The sequence below is a fragment of the Geotrypetes seraphini genome, chromosome 3 (genome assembly GCF_902459505.1).
Source record: "Geotrypetes seraphini chromosome 3, aGeoSer1.1, whole genome shotgun sequence".
NCBI classification, from domain to species: Eukaryota; Metazoa; Chordata; class Amphibia; order Gymnophiona; family Dermophiidae; genus Geotrypetes; species Geotrypetes seraphini.
In genome coordinates this window covers 393318996-393335362 of record NC_047086.1, presented here as the reverse complement: position 1 = coordinate 393335362, position 16367 = coordinate 393318996, and the positions used below count along the sequence as shown (strand labels likewise).

Sequence of the window (16367 nt, the reverse complement as noted above, 5' to 3'; positions counted from 1 at the left end):
GTAATATCTCTTTAAACAAAATAATTTTGTTGTTTCCAGGGCAATTTTCCTTAAATCTGATAGTCGCTTCCGGAGGCGGCATATTTGAATATCTGAGGTCCAGGAAATTGATTTGTCTACTGTTTAGTTGCTACTTTCTTTTGTTTTCTCTAAAAGGCTTTTAATTATGCTTTTGATCCGTTTTCTCATCAGTGATTTGGTCATCTTTCCATAGAGAGAGGAGAAAAAAAAATCTCTTAGTAAATCAAAATCTTAGGGCTCCTTTTACTAAGGTGTGCTAGCATTTTTAGCGCACGCACGAAATTGCCACACGCTACACCACACGGTATGCTTCTAGAATAATGCCAGCTCAATGCTGGTGTTAAGGTATAGCGCACAACAATTTAGCGCGCACTATTCCTCGCGTTAAGGCCCTAACGCACCTTAGTAAAAGGAGCCCTTAATGAAAATTGATAGCTTCTAACCTGTTGTAGAATATCTACCACAGATTTAACAGTTGAATTTTATATTTGTTTCTTTCACATTAGCCAATACCTTCACGGATGTCTTTGTCTCAGAAGCATTTCTTGGACAATATTTTGAGATAGATTAGAGAATGTCCACTACTTATTTCTAAGATAGGTAGCATAAAATCTGTTTTACTCTTTTGAGATCTTGCCAGGTTATTGTGACCTGGATTGGCCACTGTTGGAAACAGGATAGTAGGCTTAGTGGACCTCTGGATTACATAAGAATCATCATGATATTACGAAATACATTGGCTTTTTTCAAGTCTATCTTAATAATGCTTTATGGACTTTTTTTCCAGCAACTTGTCCAAACCTTTTTTTATTCTGAAAACCCTACTCTTCAAAAAATACATAAAACCTATATAACACAACCAGATCCGTCCCAAGCTTCACCTACAATACCATCTACTCCTTAGCAAATCAAAAATGTTCAAACTACTCCTTATGTCTTTCCTAATTTCATGACAATTCTTATGTACGGTAATCCACCTTTTCTTTAGCACTCTCCAGACCAGTAGAGGTTAACTTTACGATTGGGTATATATCTAATCATGACCAGCAGGTGGAGACTGAAAACAAAACTTTGGGACAGTATATCCTAGCCCCTCCTCTCTATTTCCCTCAGTCTTCTTTCAGTCTCCAGCAGGTGTTGAGTGATCTGTACCCATCTCCCTTGGTAGGGCTGTTGGAATTTGTTTAGAGGTTTATTGTCCCTGTTTTTAGCCGGACGGAGCTTGGACGGACTCTGTTTGGGGGTTCGTCCGACCTCGGGGGTGTCAAACCCGGCGGGTCACGAGCGGGGTCCCTCCCCCCACTTCCTCCACCTCCCCATATTTTTTTAGAGGAGCCTCAGCAGTAAGCCTTGCCCCCTAAATCAAGCAAGGCATATTGCTTCGAGAGCCTGTGGAGTCTGTTCTGTAAAAAAAAAAAAAAAAAAATTCCTGAGGTAGTGCTGGTCTGGAGGGTTGTATCCCTTTAAGAAAACTGTATTTTACTGTATTTTTTCAACTAACCGGCACTTTTTTACAGCTAGGTCGCGTATGGAGCAATGAGCACTTCTAAAGGGAAAAAGTGCTCATTGTGCTCCAGACGCGAGGCACTCGCGGCCGGCCTGTGCAAGCGGTGTTCAGGCCGGTGCGGTGGAGGAGCTCCGTCGGCAGCGGCTGCAGGCGCCCAGAGCTCCCCGCCGATGGTGCCTCGCGAGTCGGCAGGGAACGGTGGAGAAGCCCGGTCTTCTCCGTCCGCCCACGGAGGGATTCCCCGAGCCGCCGACGGTCGGGTTTTAGAGGATTCCCTCTCAGCTGATATTTTGACAGCTGATGCCGGCTTGCCTGTTTTAGCGGCTGAGACTATTCAGGTCTCTCAGCCGCTTCAGGCTGTGGAGGGAGCTGTTTTGGCGGGAAAGACGCCATCTTCTCTGTCTGGCCCCTCCATTTTGTCTTCCACCTCAGGTGACCTTCCCCCTGTTTTGTCTAAGCAGGGGCAGGTTTCTGCTGGGTCCCCTGCTGTGGCAGGGAGTCCCTTGGGACCCTCGGGGGGTTTTTCCCCTGATTTTTTCTTTTCATTATGCAAAGCCTATTTTCAGGCGGCTGGGGGTCCCGGTTGCGCCCAGGGGGTCTCGGGGGGTGGGGTTTCCTCCGCGCTCCCTGCGGCTTTGCCTCTCTCGTCTGACGTGACGTCCCCTCCGCCGCCTCTCTTGTCCAAGCGTCCGCGGGTGTCGTGGGACGAGGATTTGTGGTCGGAGGAACGTGTCGGTATGGAGGAGGACCTGGACCCTTCTGAGGAATTCCAGGACCCTCTGGAGGGGACGGAAGCTGGCGGCGGGTTGTCGGGTTTCCCGTTCTCCAGTGACGAGGCGTCCGTGGTGTGCCTTTTTCAGAGAGATGAGCTGCCTGACCTTATTCAACAGGTTTCTTCGGCTTTGCGTTTTGAGGACGCGCCGCCGGAGACTCCGCGTGTGGGGGACCCTCTGTTACGAGGGATCCGTTCCGTTTCCCGCTCTTTTCCTATGCATCAGGATATTCGGGATATTATTCTTGAGCAGTGGAAAACGCCGGAGACGCCGTTTCGGCTGGCGCGCAGCATGGCTCGCCTGTATCCCATTCCTGAAGGGGATCGGGCTACGTTAGCTTCGCCAGTCGTGGATGCGGTGGTCTCGGCTATTTCCAAGCGGCATACCGTGCCTGTTGAGGGCGGTTCTGCCTTGCGGGACTCTGAGGAGCGCAAATTGGAGACCATCCTTAAGCAAAATTTTCAAGTCTCTGCCTTTGGGGTCCAGGCGGCTATTTGTGGGGGACTGGTCGCTCGCGCCGTGTTTCGGTGGGCGGAGCGGGTCTTGGATCGAGAGTCTGACGACTGGTCTCTGGTGGATCAGGAGGTAGCAAAGATTGAGATGGCTGCCTCATTCCTCTCGGATGCTCTGTATGACTTGGTGCGGATCTCGGCTAAGTCCATGGCTTTTGGCGTGGCCGCAAGGCGTGTGTTGTGGCTGCGCGCTTGGGCGGCGGATGCTGCGTCCAAAGCTAAGCTTACTAAATTTCCCTTTCGGGGGTTGTTTTTATTTGGAGAGGACTTGGATAAGTTAATTCAGACTCTGTCGGACTCGAAAGTTCCCCGTTTGCCGGAGGACCGTGCCCGCCCGGCGTCTCGGGGGGGTGCGGCCCGGGGGCGTTTGCGGGAATTTCGCAAGTATCGCCCTGGGCGTGGGGCTGCTTCTTTCCAGTCTCCGGGGTTTTCCCGGGGTCGGTTCTTCCAGCGCATGCAGCCCTTTCGGGGGGCCCGTCGGGGGGCAGGGAACCCCTCCGCCGGTTCCCCCGCTTCCCGTCCTGCACAATGACGCCTTGCCGGCGCCCCCCTTGGTTCCGGTGGGGGCCCGGCTGCGCGACTTTTTTCCCAAATGGGCCGAGATCACGTCCGATCAGTGGGTCCTGGAGGTGGTGCGGGACGGTTATGCCCTGGAGTTCGCCCGCTCTCTGCCGGATTTTTTCCTCGCTTCTCCGTGTCAGACTCCGGGGAAGAAGCAGGCTTTTCGCCAGACCCTTCAGCGCTTGCTAGATCTCAGGGCAGTAGTTCCGGTGCCCCCCCCGGAGTGGGGCACGGGCAGGTACTCCATTTACTTTGTGGTGCCCAAGAAGGAGGGGACTTTTCGGCCCATCCTCGATTTGAAAGGGGTCAACAGGGCTCTCAAGGTTCCCTCTTTCCGTATGGAAACGCTGCGGTCGGTCATTCTGGCGGTTCAGCCGGGGGAGTTTCTCACTTCTCTCGATCTGACGGAGGCCTACTTGCATGTTCCTATTCGGACCTCTCATCAGCGTTTCCTGCGCTTTGCGATCTTGGGTCGGCACTATCAGTTCTGTGCGCTTCCCTTTGGGCTGGCCACGGCTCCCCGGACGTTCACCAAGGTGATGGTGGTCGTCGCGGCAGCCTTGCGGTCGGAGGGCATTCTGGTACACCCCTACCTGGACGACTGGTTAATTCGGGCCAAGTCGTTGCAGGAAAGCTACCGGGTTACGGCTCGGGTGGTGGAGTTTCTCCGGTCGCTGGGCTGGGTGGTCAACCTTTCCAAGAGTCGGTTGGTTCCGGCTCAGCGTCTGGAGTACCTCGGGGTGCTGTTCGACACCTCCTTGGGGAAGGTCTTCCTCCCAGAGGCCCGGGTGAGCAAATTGCAGTCTCAGATTCGCCTGCTTTTGGCGTCCCGGTGTCCTCGGGCGCGAGATTTCCTCCAGGTCCTGGGGTCGATGGCGGCGTCCCTGGACGTGGTGAGGTGGGCGCGGGCCCACATGCGTCCTCTTCAGTATGCTCTGCTCCGGAGGTGGTCTCCCCAGAGGCACGGGATGGATGTTCCGGTTCCCCTGCGAGGCTTGGCGCGCTGCAGTCTGCGTTGGTGGCTCCGGACCCCTCACCTAGTTCAGGGGGTGGGTCTGGATCTTCCGCAGTGGACGGTGCTCCTTACGGATGCGAGTCTCCTGGGTTGGGGGGCCCAGTGTCTGGGTCACTCTGCTCAGGGAACCTGGTCCACGGAGGAGGCCTCCTGGTCGATCAACGTGTTGGAGACCAGGGCGGTCCGGCTGGCGCTGTTGGCTTTCCACTCCCTTTTGTTGGGCAAGTCGGTCAGAGTCCTGTCGGACAATGCCACGGCGGTGGCTTATGTCAATCGTCAGGGGGGCACCAAGAGCACTCTGGTGGCGCAGGAGGCGGCTCGGCTCATGGTTTGGGCGGAGTCGCATCTTCTGGACCTCTCGGCCTCTCACATTGCCGGGGTAGAAAACGTTCAGGCGGACTTCCTCAGTCGTCACTTCTTGGATCCGGGAGAGTGGTGTCTCGGCGCCGAGGCGTTTCAGTTGCTAGTGCGTGCTTGGGGGCAGCCCCTGATGGATCTGATGGCTACAAGTGGCAACGCCAAAGTACCCCGCTTCTTCAGTCGTCGCAGGGACGGTCTGGCCGAGGGTCTGGATGCTCTGGTCCAACCGTGGCCAACGGAGGGGCTGTTGTATGTGTTCCCTCCTTGGCCATTAGTAGGCAGAGTACTGCTTCGCATTGTTCGCCATCCGGGGCTGGTGGTCTTGGTGGCTCCGGATTGGCCTCGTCGTCCGTGGTATGCGGATCTGGTGAGGCATCTGGTGGCGGATCCTCTTCCTCTGCCTCTCTCGGACGACCTTCTGATGCAGGGTCCCATTCCCATGTTCGACCCGTCTCCCTTTTGTCTTACGGCTTGGCTCTTGAAAGGGGCCGCCTGAGTAAGAAGGGATATTCCGACAAGGTGATCTCTACACTTTTGGGGTCCCGGAGGCTTTCTACCTCTCGGGCTTATGTACGGGTTTGGCGTCTTTTTGAGGAATGGTGCCGAGCGCGGGGAGTGGTCTCCTTTCGCGCTTCTCTGCCTAACATTCTAGAGTTTTTGCAGGATGGCCTGGATAGGGGCCTGGCCTGGTCTTCTCTTCGGGTTCATCTGGCGGCCCTGTCGGCTTTTCGGGGGCTGGTGACAGGTCAGCGTTTGTCAGCCATTCCTGATGTGATTCGCTTTCTTAGGGCGGCCAAGTTGCTCAGGCCTCCCATAAGGCCCTCGATTCCCTCTTGGGATCTCAATCTGGTTCTCTCTGTTCTAGTGCGCCCTCCTTTCGAGCCGTTGGATGGCTGTTCGTTGAAGGACCTTACGCTGAAGTCGGTCTTTTTGGTGGCCATTACTTCCGCTAGACGGGTGTCGGAGCTACAGGCTTTCTCTTGTAGGGCTCCCTTCCTGGAGTTTTCAAAGGAGCGGGTTGTTTTGCGGCCTGTTCCTTCCTTTCTGCCGAAGGTAGTTTCTCCTTTTCATGTCAATCAATCGGTGGTCCTCCCGGTCTTGGGTAGTCGGGAGGGTTCTTCTGAGCAACGACAGCTGCGCAAGTTGGATGTCGGTCGGGTCCTCCATGCTTATGTGCAGCGGACCCGGGATTTTCGGAGCTCCGATCATCTCTTTGTGCTTCTGGCGGGTCCTCGTCGGGGGGCTGGCGCTTCTAAGGCTACTATTGCGCGCTGGATCAAGGAGACGATCGCTTCCGCTTATCTTCTGAGTCAGAAGCCGGTTCCGGAGTTTCTCAAGGCTCATTCCACTAGGGGTCAGGCGGCTTCTTGGGCTGAGTCGTCGCTCGTGCCTCCGGTGGATATTTGTAAGGCTGCGGTTTGGTCCTCCTTGCATTCATTTGTTCGGCATTATCGGGTTGATGTTCAGGCGCGTCGGGACGCGGTGTTCGGTGAGCGTGTTCTGGTATCGGCCCTTCGGGGGTCCCGCCCGTGAGAGGGACTGCTTTGGTACGTCCCAATCGTAAAGTTAACCTCTACTGGTCTGGAGAGTGCTAAAGAAGGAGAAATTAGGTTCTTACCTGCTAATTTACTTTCTTTTAGCTTCTCCAGACCAGTAGAGGTCCCCACCCTGTCTGTTGTTGTTGTTGTTGGGGCTGTTGCGCGGGCAGTTTTTTGGTTTTTGCTGCGGGTTCTAGTATTTTTCTAGGGCCGGGGAGAATTGAAGAACAGCGGCTGTGGCTCGGCTGGCTTAGCTGGCGAGCTGTGGGGACCTTCTTCCTTCGGGAATTTCTCCTCTGCATTTTCCAACAGCATTTTTTGGGTATGTTATTTGTTACTCCTTTCGGAGTATTGTTTTTTCTCTCTGTTGTTTCCAGTTCTTGGTTCTGCTTGGCTATTCGGCAGACTGAGGGAAATAGAGAGGAGGGGCTAGGATATACTGTCCCAAAGTTTTGTTTTCAGTCTCCACCTGCTGGTCATGATTAGATATATACCCAATCGTAAAGTTAACCTCTACTGGTCTGGAGAAGCTAAAAGAAAGTAAATTAGCAGGTAAGAACCTAATTTCTCCTTACTTATCCTCTGGGGCAGTGACTTGAAAATTTTTCCAAACCACGGCACACTAAGCTGAGGGCCGCAGCTGGAGGGTCCCTGCAGATGCATGGACATCGACATGATGATGTTGCGTGCATGTGTGTGACATCATCATGTTGACGACCACGCATTCGTGAAGGCCCTCCAGATAAGGCCCTGATCTTGTTAACCCTGAAATGACTATGCCAGTGGGGAGGTGCGGAGAGCAGGAAGAGAGAAGGAGAGGTGCTAGCAACAGCAGACTTGCCTACCCAACATACCTCCTGCGGCACACAGTTTGAGACGCTCTGTTCTGGGGCAAGCAACGTGGTCTTGCCCAAGTTTTATGAACTAGGTTGGCCACTGTTGTAAACAGAATACTGGACTTTTGTGGACCCTTGGTCTGACCTAGTATGGCTTATGTTCTTAATTTCTTGGCAAGCTGCAAAATACCCTTAATTCTGCCCCTTTTCAAATGGAAATCTCTAATTCTTTAGCGATTTAAATGGTCAAAGATGTGCACGTGGCCTGGATTTTAAATGTAAAAAATGCACTTATATGTCAGCATTTTAAATCATGTGAGTGCTTTTTTTCTAATATCAACCCCTCTATGTGCCCCACCCCTCAGTTTCCTCTGGAAACTAGAACTTAATGCTTAGTATTTGAAAAGTTGCAAGAGGTTTTGTAAAGTTTTATAGTTCCTGAAATGTAATTCTTAATCTCTGGTTTTGCCCTCACATTTAGCTTTTCTTTTTCACAGGAGAGGATGCCATAGAAGATGAGATTGAAGAGAATCCTATCGCTATTGCATTTCAGGAAGAGCGTGAGGCCTTTTACGTAAAGGATCCTAAAAAGGCACTGCAGGGGTTTTTCGACAGGGAAGGTGCTGGCACCCTTTATGAACCTTTGTGATTATCACATAGAACATTTAATATATTTTCAGAAATGCTTGGTAGCATGAAGAGATTTTGCTCATACTTAGCATGTTTGTTTATAGTTGTTTCCATATTTTTATTAAATAATAATTGCATCCATTTCCAGTGCAAACCACATGTACATATCGTATTCTGTTATGATACAAGTATTGGTGATTAATCCTTTGGACTACTACAATGCCATTTATATAAGCTTGCCAAAGTGTATGTTAAGTAAATTACAGATCATTTCAAGACATTGCAACAAGAATGGTTATGTGGGAAGATAGATGTGTAAGTGCTGGTCCTTATATGCTATGTTGCTTGACAGTGTGGAAAAAGCTACATTTAAGATAATCACCCAAACATTTTAAGCTTTGAAAAGAATGGGAACATGCCATTTCAACCTACTTGGACTTGGCCTTTTAATTTATTCAGTTTTCTATACCATTCTCCCAAGGGAGCTCAGAACAATTTACATGAATTTATTCATATACTCAAGTATTTTTCCATATCTGTCCCAAGTGGGCTCACAATCTATCTAAATTACCTGGGGCAGTGGGGGGATTAAGTGACTTGCCCAGGGTCACAAGGAGCAGCATGAGTTTGAACCCACAACCTCAGGGTGCTGAGGCTGTAGCTTTAGCCACTGCACCAAACTCTCCCCTCTTAGTCATAAATTTCTGTTACAAGTATCATTTGTCCAGTGGGCAAGGCAGTTATGGTTCAGGATGATAGCTTTTTTTCAGTTATTTCCCTAAAACTGTGGAATGATCTTTCCCAGCACATGTGGCTTGAGTCCTGTTGTTAAGTTTTGGAATAAAAGTGAAGGCTATTTTATTATCTTACATATGGTGATGGGAGGAAGTGTCATTGAGCTACACTGAAGCAGATTGGGGTGACTGCTACTGACAAATAGTGGGGTCTAATTTGAAGTCTGGCTATATTTTTTGGTCAGTTATTAGAAGATACTTATATTTTTATTTATCACATTCCTTTTATTCTTTGAAATTTCAGGGGAGTTGTGTAGGTTTTTAAATAAACAAGTTAACCCTGTAATCTTCTGGAAATTACTATACTACTAAGTCATATTATTTAAGTCATCAATAAATTGCCATGTTTTGGACTTCCTTGATCATTCTAACAGTCAAATTCCCTTGTATAGTTATGCATTTACTCCCAATTCTACATATAGTGCCTCAAGCTGATTTGCACGCACAACTTGACTAACTTAATTGGCACTGATAATTGGTGCTAATTACCTCATAATTGGCACTAATTAAAAGTTGCACACACAGCTTGGAAAGCAGAGTTCTGAAAAAGTATACGCCTGTTTTAGTTTACAAATTTGAAAAGGGTGTGGTCGGGGGAGGGGTGTGAGTGGATCATGGGCATTCCTAGAACTTACACGCATTATTATATGCCCAATCTGCGCATAGCTAGGTGCTGGCATTTAGGCCTGGTTGTAGCTGGCCTAAATGGGTGCGACTAAAAGTTATTTGGCGCATTGGCATGTAGTGCAGATCTACAAAAGTGCTGTTCTAGTTGGTGCCAATTTTTTGGGCGCTATATATAGAATCGGGCCTTGATAGTGTAGCTGCCTTTTATGTTACTTTGTCATAGCTCAGTCCAGGAATAATAGATTTTGCCCAGTTTCATGGTTAAACACCTAGTTGTATGTTGTAAACTCGGAAAATAGGGCAAAAAAATGTATCATTTCAGACCAAACAGAGTTGAGGTGCCTGCTATTCCTTGCTAAATCTGTTTTAGCACGTAAGAGACGGTGCTGCTTTAAGGGCAGTGAGTGAACTTTCTACCTTTATTAAGGGCTGAGGTTTTCCTTGAGAAAATAATTGATCACAAAGCAAAATTCCTCTTTTCTTCTTCTTCTTGTTTTACTCAGGTGAAGAATTAGAGTATGAATATGAGGACCGTGGACACAACAGTTGGCTCTGTAGAGTGAGGTAAGTACAGGGTAATCTAGTCCAAATTTCTTAGTGAAAGGGCTGCTAAGAGACATTAGCATGCGCCAAGTACCATGTGGCCCAAAGGTATAAAATGGGCAGTGCAGCACTAGCACGCTAATGTCTGTTAGTGTGCAACAGTGGCGTACCTAGGGTATGTGGCACCCGGGGCCCATCATTTTTTGACACCCCCCATGTAAAAAAAATATTTTTTTGTAATAACCATGAAACGGAATAAATGGTCAGAATAGAAACAGGCAGTGAAAATTTTCTTTTATTGAACCTCATATATGTAACCATTATTCCAAACATAACAAATTATGTCTGAATTGTCATAACATTAGAAGTACATATGGAGTAGTTGCAGGTGATGCTTGGGACAGTTCTGATTGTGTTAGTTCAGTTTTATGTGTTTTTTGAATAGAAGGGTTTTTATTTCTTTTATGAAGGTTTTGTAGTCTGTGGTCGAGGTCAATAGGTTGCAGAGTTGGAGGTCGAGTGTTAGGAGGTTGTCGAACAGTTTTTTTCTTTTGATGTTTTTGGTTGGAGGGTGTGTGAATGGTTCGTGAGTTCTCCTATGTCTGGTTGAGGTGGATTGACTTATTTAGCTGAAGAAATTAGTTACCCCCCCCCCATTCCGCACACATTAATTCTCTTCCATTTTTGTTCCCATTATAAAAAACACTGTTTAGTTCCCAGAAAAAAAATACGTTAAAATAAGGCCCCTACAGATGAGAACATAACATAAGAATAGCCTAACTGGGTCAGACCAATGGTCTATCAAGCTCAGTAGCCCATTCTCATGGTAGCCAATCCAGGTCACTAATACCTGGTCAAAACCCAGAGTAGCAACATTCCATGCTACCGATCCAGGGCAAGCAGATGTTTCCCCCATGTCTTAATAACAGACTATGGACTTTTCTTCCAGGAATTTGTCCAAACCTTTCTTAAAACCAGCTATGCTATCTGCTTTTACCATAACTTCTGGCCTCTTCATTTTTAAGCTGAGATCTTTCCTTCCAAACAGAGACTTTGCTAGATGTCAAATACAGCATCAAGGTAACTTCACATGGACTTAGCTGTGCAGGAAATGTGAATCTCCTCATACACCCACCATATAGTGCAAAAATGTGCAAAGGTCTGTTTTTTTCTTTCGATCACTACATAGCCTAATGCCACACAAGCAGCGCTGTTACAAACATATTCTGAAGGTCAATGCTAAGGTTAACAAAGTTTCCTTCCTTGGACCACAAGGAGATACTGAAAAACCACTGGAAGAGATCCCAAAACAACTACCCAGACATAACACCCAAAGACCCACTCAGTGTGTGAACCAGTTGAGTGGAGTGGACTAACTGGGGGGTGGAAATGGGCCCGGAGTTTACTCAGCAAAATTTCCCAGACCACCTCTTCCTCTCAACACATTGACACGCTGCCGCCACCACCACCACTAGGAACACCTCATCGGGTAGGCCAGCAATGCTTATAAACTTTATAAAATACATTATTATATTTTCTTATAAAGCACATATTTTAACTGAACTCTCTGACATCCTCAGCCTAGCCATTCACAAAAATAGAATAATAATAATTTATTTCTTATATACCGCTATACCGTGAAGTTCGAAGCGGTTTACAATAAAGATACATTTGATAGTACATGGGATAGAAACGGTTTACAATAAAGATACGTTTAGTCAGTACATGGGATGCAAGTGGTTTACATTAAAGATTCATTTTGTCAGTACATGGGATACAAGTGGGTTACAGTAAAGATATATTTTGTCAGTACATGGGATGCAAGTGTGTTACAAATCAAGTGGTTTACTAGAAGGAAGAAAAGTTCCCATTTCCTGCTGTCTCATGTCCCCAGTCTATTCAATATTTTTCTTCTGAAGACCCTTCAAAAGTCTGACCAAATCCTCGTTTCACTTGCATTATAAAGTACTGAGGATGCCATCTCTCCCCAATCCCAGGTCCTAAAGTCTAAGATAGTAGCGCAAACTAGTGCTAGATTCAGGGAAAAAAAATTCAGTTCGATTCAGCCTATTGAATTGGTTTTTTGATTCGATTTTCCTGCCCAATTGGGTGTTTTTATCAAACATCCTGGTGGGTTTATTTTATACCTTTTTCACCCCCCTTTGGCGTCTCCTAACCACACTGGCGCTGTGGTGTAAATAAAATAAAGAAACAAAAAGGACTTTTCCTCTCTCTGTTAAATTCTAGGTCACGTTTGCGGTCTAACACCAGCTCTGGAAGGATACACGTTTCAAATCTGACATATTGTAATCACAAAACAGAAAATAAAATTAGTTTTTCTACCTTTTGTAGTCTGGTTATTTTTCAAATCTTGTTGGTCCAAGGCTCTGGTTGTCTTCTGATAACTTGCTTGCCAGGGTCTCCTTCTTTCTGCATGCTAACCATCCATCTGCCATCTCTGTCCTCCCCTTCCATTTCCCTTCCCTCCCCAGGAGGTCTGGCATCTTTCCTTTTTTCATCTCCCTCCAAAGATCTACCTTTTCTTAACTACCCTTTCATCTAGCATCTCTCCCTCCTTCCCCACCACCCCAGGGTCCACCATCTCTCCCTTTCTTTTCCCAACTACCCTCCTATCCAGTATCTCTATCCCCCCTTCCACACCATCCCTTGTGTCCAACTTCTCTCCCTTTCTGTTCCTTCCCTCCCTAAATCCCATGGTCCATCATCTCTCTCCCTCTCCTCTATTTTCAGACCCATTATTTCTTCCCCCCCAAAGTCTGGCATATGCACGTCTCTTTGAACCCCCCTTCCCTCTGTGTACTTCTACACCAGGGCCCCCCTCCCCTGAAGGCCTGTCCCCCCCTTAAATGTCTGCATCCCACCCCTGAAGGCCTATCCCCTCCAAAGGCATGCCTGCCTGCCCCACCCTGAAGGCCTGCTCACCCCACCCCCACCCCAAAGGACTGCTCACCCCTCTGGCCTCCCTGCACCATTTACCATATAGAAGTAGCCTGCAGCAAGATCGTGATGCCAGCGATCTTTGTGCTGCTTCAGTGCTGTTTCCTCCGCCATGGTCCCGCCCCTCTTCTGACATCAGAGGGGCGAGACCGTGGTGGAGGAAACGGCAACGAAGCAGCGCAAAGATCGATGGCATCGCAATCTTGCTGCAGGCTGCTTCTATACGGTAAATGGTGCAGGGAGGCCATTGGGGAAGCCGGACACCGGCGGGGGGAACCAGATGCCAGTGACTCCAAGGCTGGGAGCACCCCCCTCATGGCTTGCGCCCAGGGCGGACTGCCCCCCCCTTGACACGCCACTGGTGTGCAATAAACTTTAGTAAAAGGACCTTATTAACATTTTATTTATAATTTTGTACTTTGCTTTTGAGCAATATTTGTTTGGAAAGGTGGGGTTGAAACGAATACGTAAATAACATCCTGACAGAGTTGAGCCCTAAATTCTTAATTTAGGTGTTGCCACCATTTCGAATGGATCCGTATGGCTATTGAATAAGCATTGGAGCATTACCTCGCCAGCCAGGGTAGGAAGCTCTACTGTAGTTTAGTAAAAGGAGTCCTATGTCTTTAAGGAGTTTGTGATGATTTAAAAAAAAAAAAAAGTTTTTAGATATGGTTCTGATAGAAACATAGAAACATAGAAATAGACGGCAGATAAGGGCCCACGGCCCATCTAGTCTGCCAACCTTAATGTCCCTCCCCTACCTTTGCCCTGTGAATAGATCCCATGTGCCGATCCCATTTGGCCTTAAAATCAGGCACGCTGCTGGCCTCAATCACCTGTAGTGGAAGACTATTCCAGCGATCAACCACTCTTTCAGTGAAAAAGAATTTCCTGGTGTCACCTTGTAGTTTCCCGCCCCTGATTTTCAACGGATGCCCTCTTGTTGTCGTGGGACCCTTGAAAAAGAAGATATCTTCCTCCGCCTCGATGCGGCCCGTAAGATACTTGAACGTCTCGATCATGTCCCCCCTCTCTCTGCGCTCCTCGAGCGAGTATAGCTGTAATTTGTCAAGCCGTTTTTCGTATGGTAGATCCTTGAGTCCCGAGACCATCCGGGTGGCCATTCTTTGCACCGACTCCAGTCTCAGCACATCCTTGCGATAATGCAGCCTCCAGAATTGCACACAGTATTCCAGGTGGGGCCTCACCATGGATCTATACAATGGCATAATGATGTGCTACATTTGTGATGTTTTACATGAGGAGAAATTAGGGGGTGTTTGACTCACATTACTTGGTTACAGATATACACTTCTCCCTCCATATTCACGGTTTCAGCAATTGCGGTTTTGATTATTCACGGTTTTTAGCTTGCTGGCTCCTTCCCCCAAATTACATCAGCTTGCATAGAGAAATCACCGATTCCAAGCGTTTACAGAGAAAATCACTTTCTTCACTGTATTTTGCCTCTCCTTCAGGAACAGGCCAGGTCTCACACTATGTTATTCACTGTTTCATCATATTCATGATGGTTTTTAATAGAAAACAGCTAATAAAATATGAAAAAGTTATTTTTGGTTTTTCTGTATTTGCGGGTCTGTTAATCCCCTATCATAGCGTATACGGAGGGAGAAGTGTACGGTTGAACTGGCGCTGTACTTTTCCCTTTATAAGGCAGAGCTCACAAATGATTAATCTCTGTCTCTTTCTGCTGGTTTGTGGCCATGACCCTTTCATTCTGAACTGTTCTGGTAGGACTTGAAAAACTATTAGCGGGTAAGACAAATCTTCCCATATCAGTGAGCTCAGTAAGAATAAATTAAACAAGCAGTATCCAGAGAGATTAAGGAGAAGTAGAGTTTAGCATTTTCAGAGGAAGATATTTCTCACTCAGAGCAGTGCAAGTATAAAACATATATTTTTGAATTACTTCAGAGATGTGAGTGGATAGTCTCTATGGATAATTTGATCATGGTATTTGGAGTAGGAGGTGGTATTTTTCCTAAAGCTGTAGAAATAGTCACAGATAAACAGTAGTTTTTCAGCTTTCTCTGGATTGCCACATAGCAGGAACGTATTAGACAAAAAAAAAAAACATAGATTGAATAGACTCGGCTAGGTAACACCCAGCCCAGGATTTTATCTGATTTGTAATTTGTTGCCATAATCTCTGAAAGGAACTGCTGAGCAAGCGTTGAAGCAGAGTAAACTCACAAAGTATTATAGGGGTAATTCCATAAAGAGCTGTCTAATTCTAGGTGGTGAGAACATGTGGAAATGATGATAACATCGCATTTACATACATAAGTGGCCACATGTGAGTAAATGACTTGGGGGTAAATTCTATATGTCGCCTACAAAACCAGCATCAAAAAGGTAGATGCTTAGCGCAATTTTATAAATCGCCTCCAGAGTTCAGTATGGTTTATGGAGAGGCGCTAGACATGATTCTGCTTGACTGACATTTAGGTGCAAGCATTTGTGTCAATGAAAACCAAGCCTAAATGCCTACGCCTAAGTTGTGCGCAGATCAGGTGTATTCTATAACAATATGCATAACTTTTTAAGAATGCCCACGACCCGCCTCTGCTCCTCCCTTAGCCCCAGCCCCTTTTGAGATCCGCACACTAGACTTTATGTGTGCTGCTTTCTAGAATACATTTAGAAAAGCTCACTGGTTGCCTGTTACACATAGGATAATATATAAAATTGCTCTTTTAGTTTTCAAGACTATACAAACCAACGCCCCAGCATTTATAGATAGACTTTTGATTCCATATGACCCCTCGAGAGTTCTTAGATCTACTTCACAGTTTACCCTCAACGTCCCTTCCCTGAAAATAATCGGAATTCGCCGTGCTCTTATTTTTTCTGTAAGTGCTCCAATGACTTGGAATTCTCTTCCCCTATATCTAAGAATGGAACGAGATTTGCAGAAATTTAAAAGCAGTTTAAAGAGCTTTCTTTTTAAAGATGCCTTTAACTGAAAATGCAATGCCTTTAATTAAAATATATTACTTATCAATTTTAGCAGTTTCTAAAATTAATAATTTTAGCAGTTTCCAAATTTGACTTATATCTTTGCCAGCAATCCTTTTCTTCCTACCCCCCTTATGTACTTTCCTTTTATGTACTTTTTCTTTAAAAATTGTAGTTCTCCCCTACTTTCCTATTGTTTCTTGTGGCATTACAAAGCAGTTATCCAAGTATGTCCTTTAATGAATCATGGACATTTAATTTCTTAAAATGTTTAATGTCCTTTTATTTTTTACTCTTTGTACAACGCTTTGTACCTTTGGATAAGCGTTTAATCAAAAAACATGAATAAACTTGAAACTTAGAAAGTTGTGCACATAAATTCTAATTAGTGCCTATAATTGTATGTTAATTGGCAATTATCAGAACAGATTGGCTTGTTAAACATGTTGTGTGCATAGATTTGCATGTGCAACTTTGGCCGCAGTATACCAAATCTGGCTCATAATGTAAAATTCCGACTAGCTGCAGCGTATGCACGGTGATTTGATGGCACTCGCTTTGCCAGTACATATTAGCATGGGTGGAGCACATTGGTAGGTACATAAATTATAAAATATTTGTGCATTATGGCTAATATCTAGGTGTGGTAAGTTACTCAAGGTATAGAGCTGTTGTAAGTGATCACACTAAATGTAAACATGTTTCCTGCC

The 16367-nt window shown here is 46.6% G+C and overlaps 1 protein-coding gene across 1 annotated transcript in view; it reads left to right on the top strand.

The window, feature by feature from the left end:
- SLC4A1AP (solute carrier family 4 member 1 adaptor protein) overlaps window positions 1–16367 on the top strand; it is a 111274-nt gene that overhangs the window by 4316 nt on the left and 90591 nt on the right. Inside the window, exons 3-4 of the mRNA XM_033936859.1 lie at window positions 7621–7743; window positions 9678–9738. Of these exons, the coding sequence (XP_033792750.1) occupies window positions 7621–7743; window positions 9678–9738 (184 nt within the window). The remainder of the gene's footprint in view (window positions 1–7620; window positions 7744–9677; window positions 9739–16367) is intronic.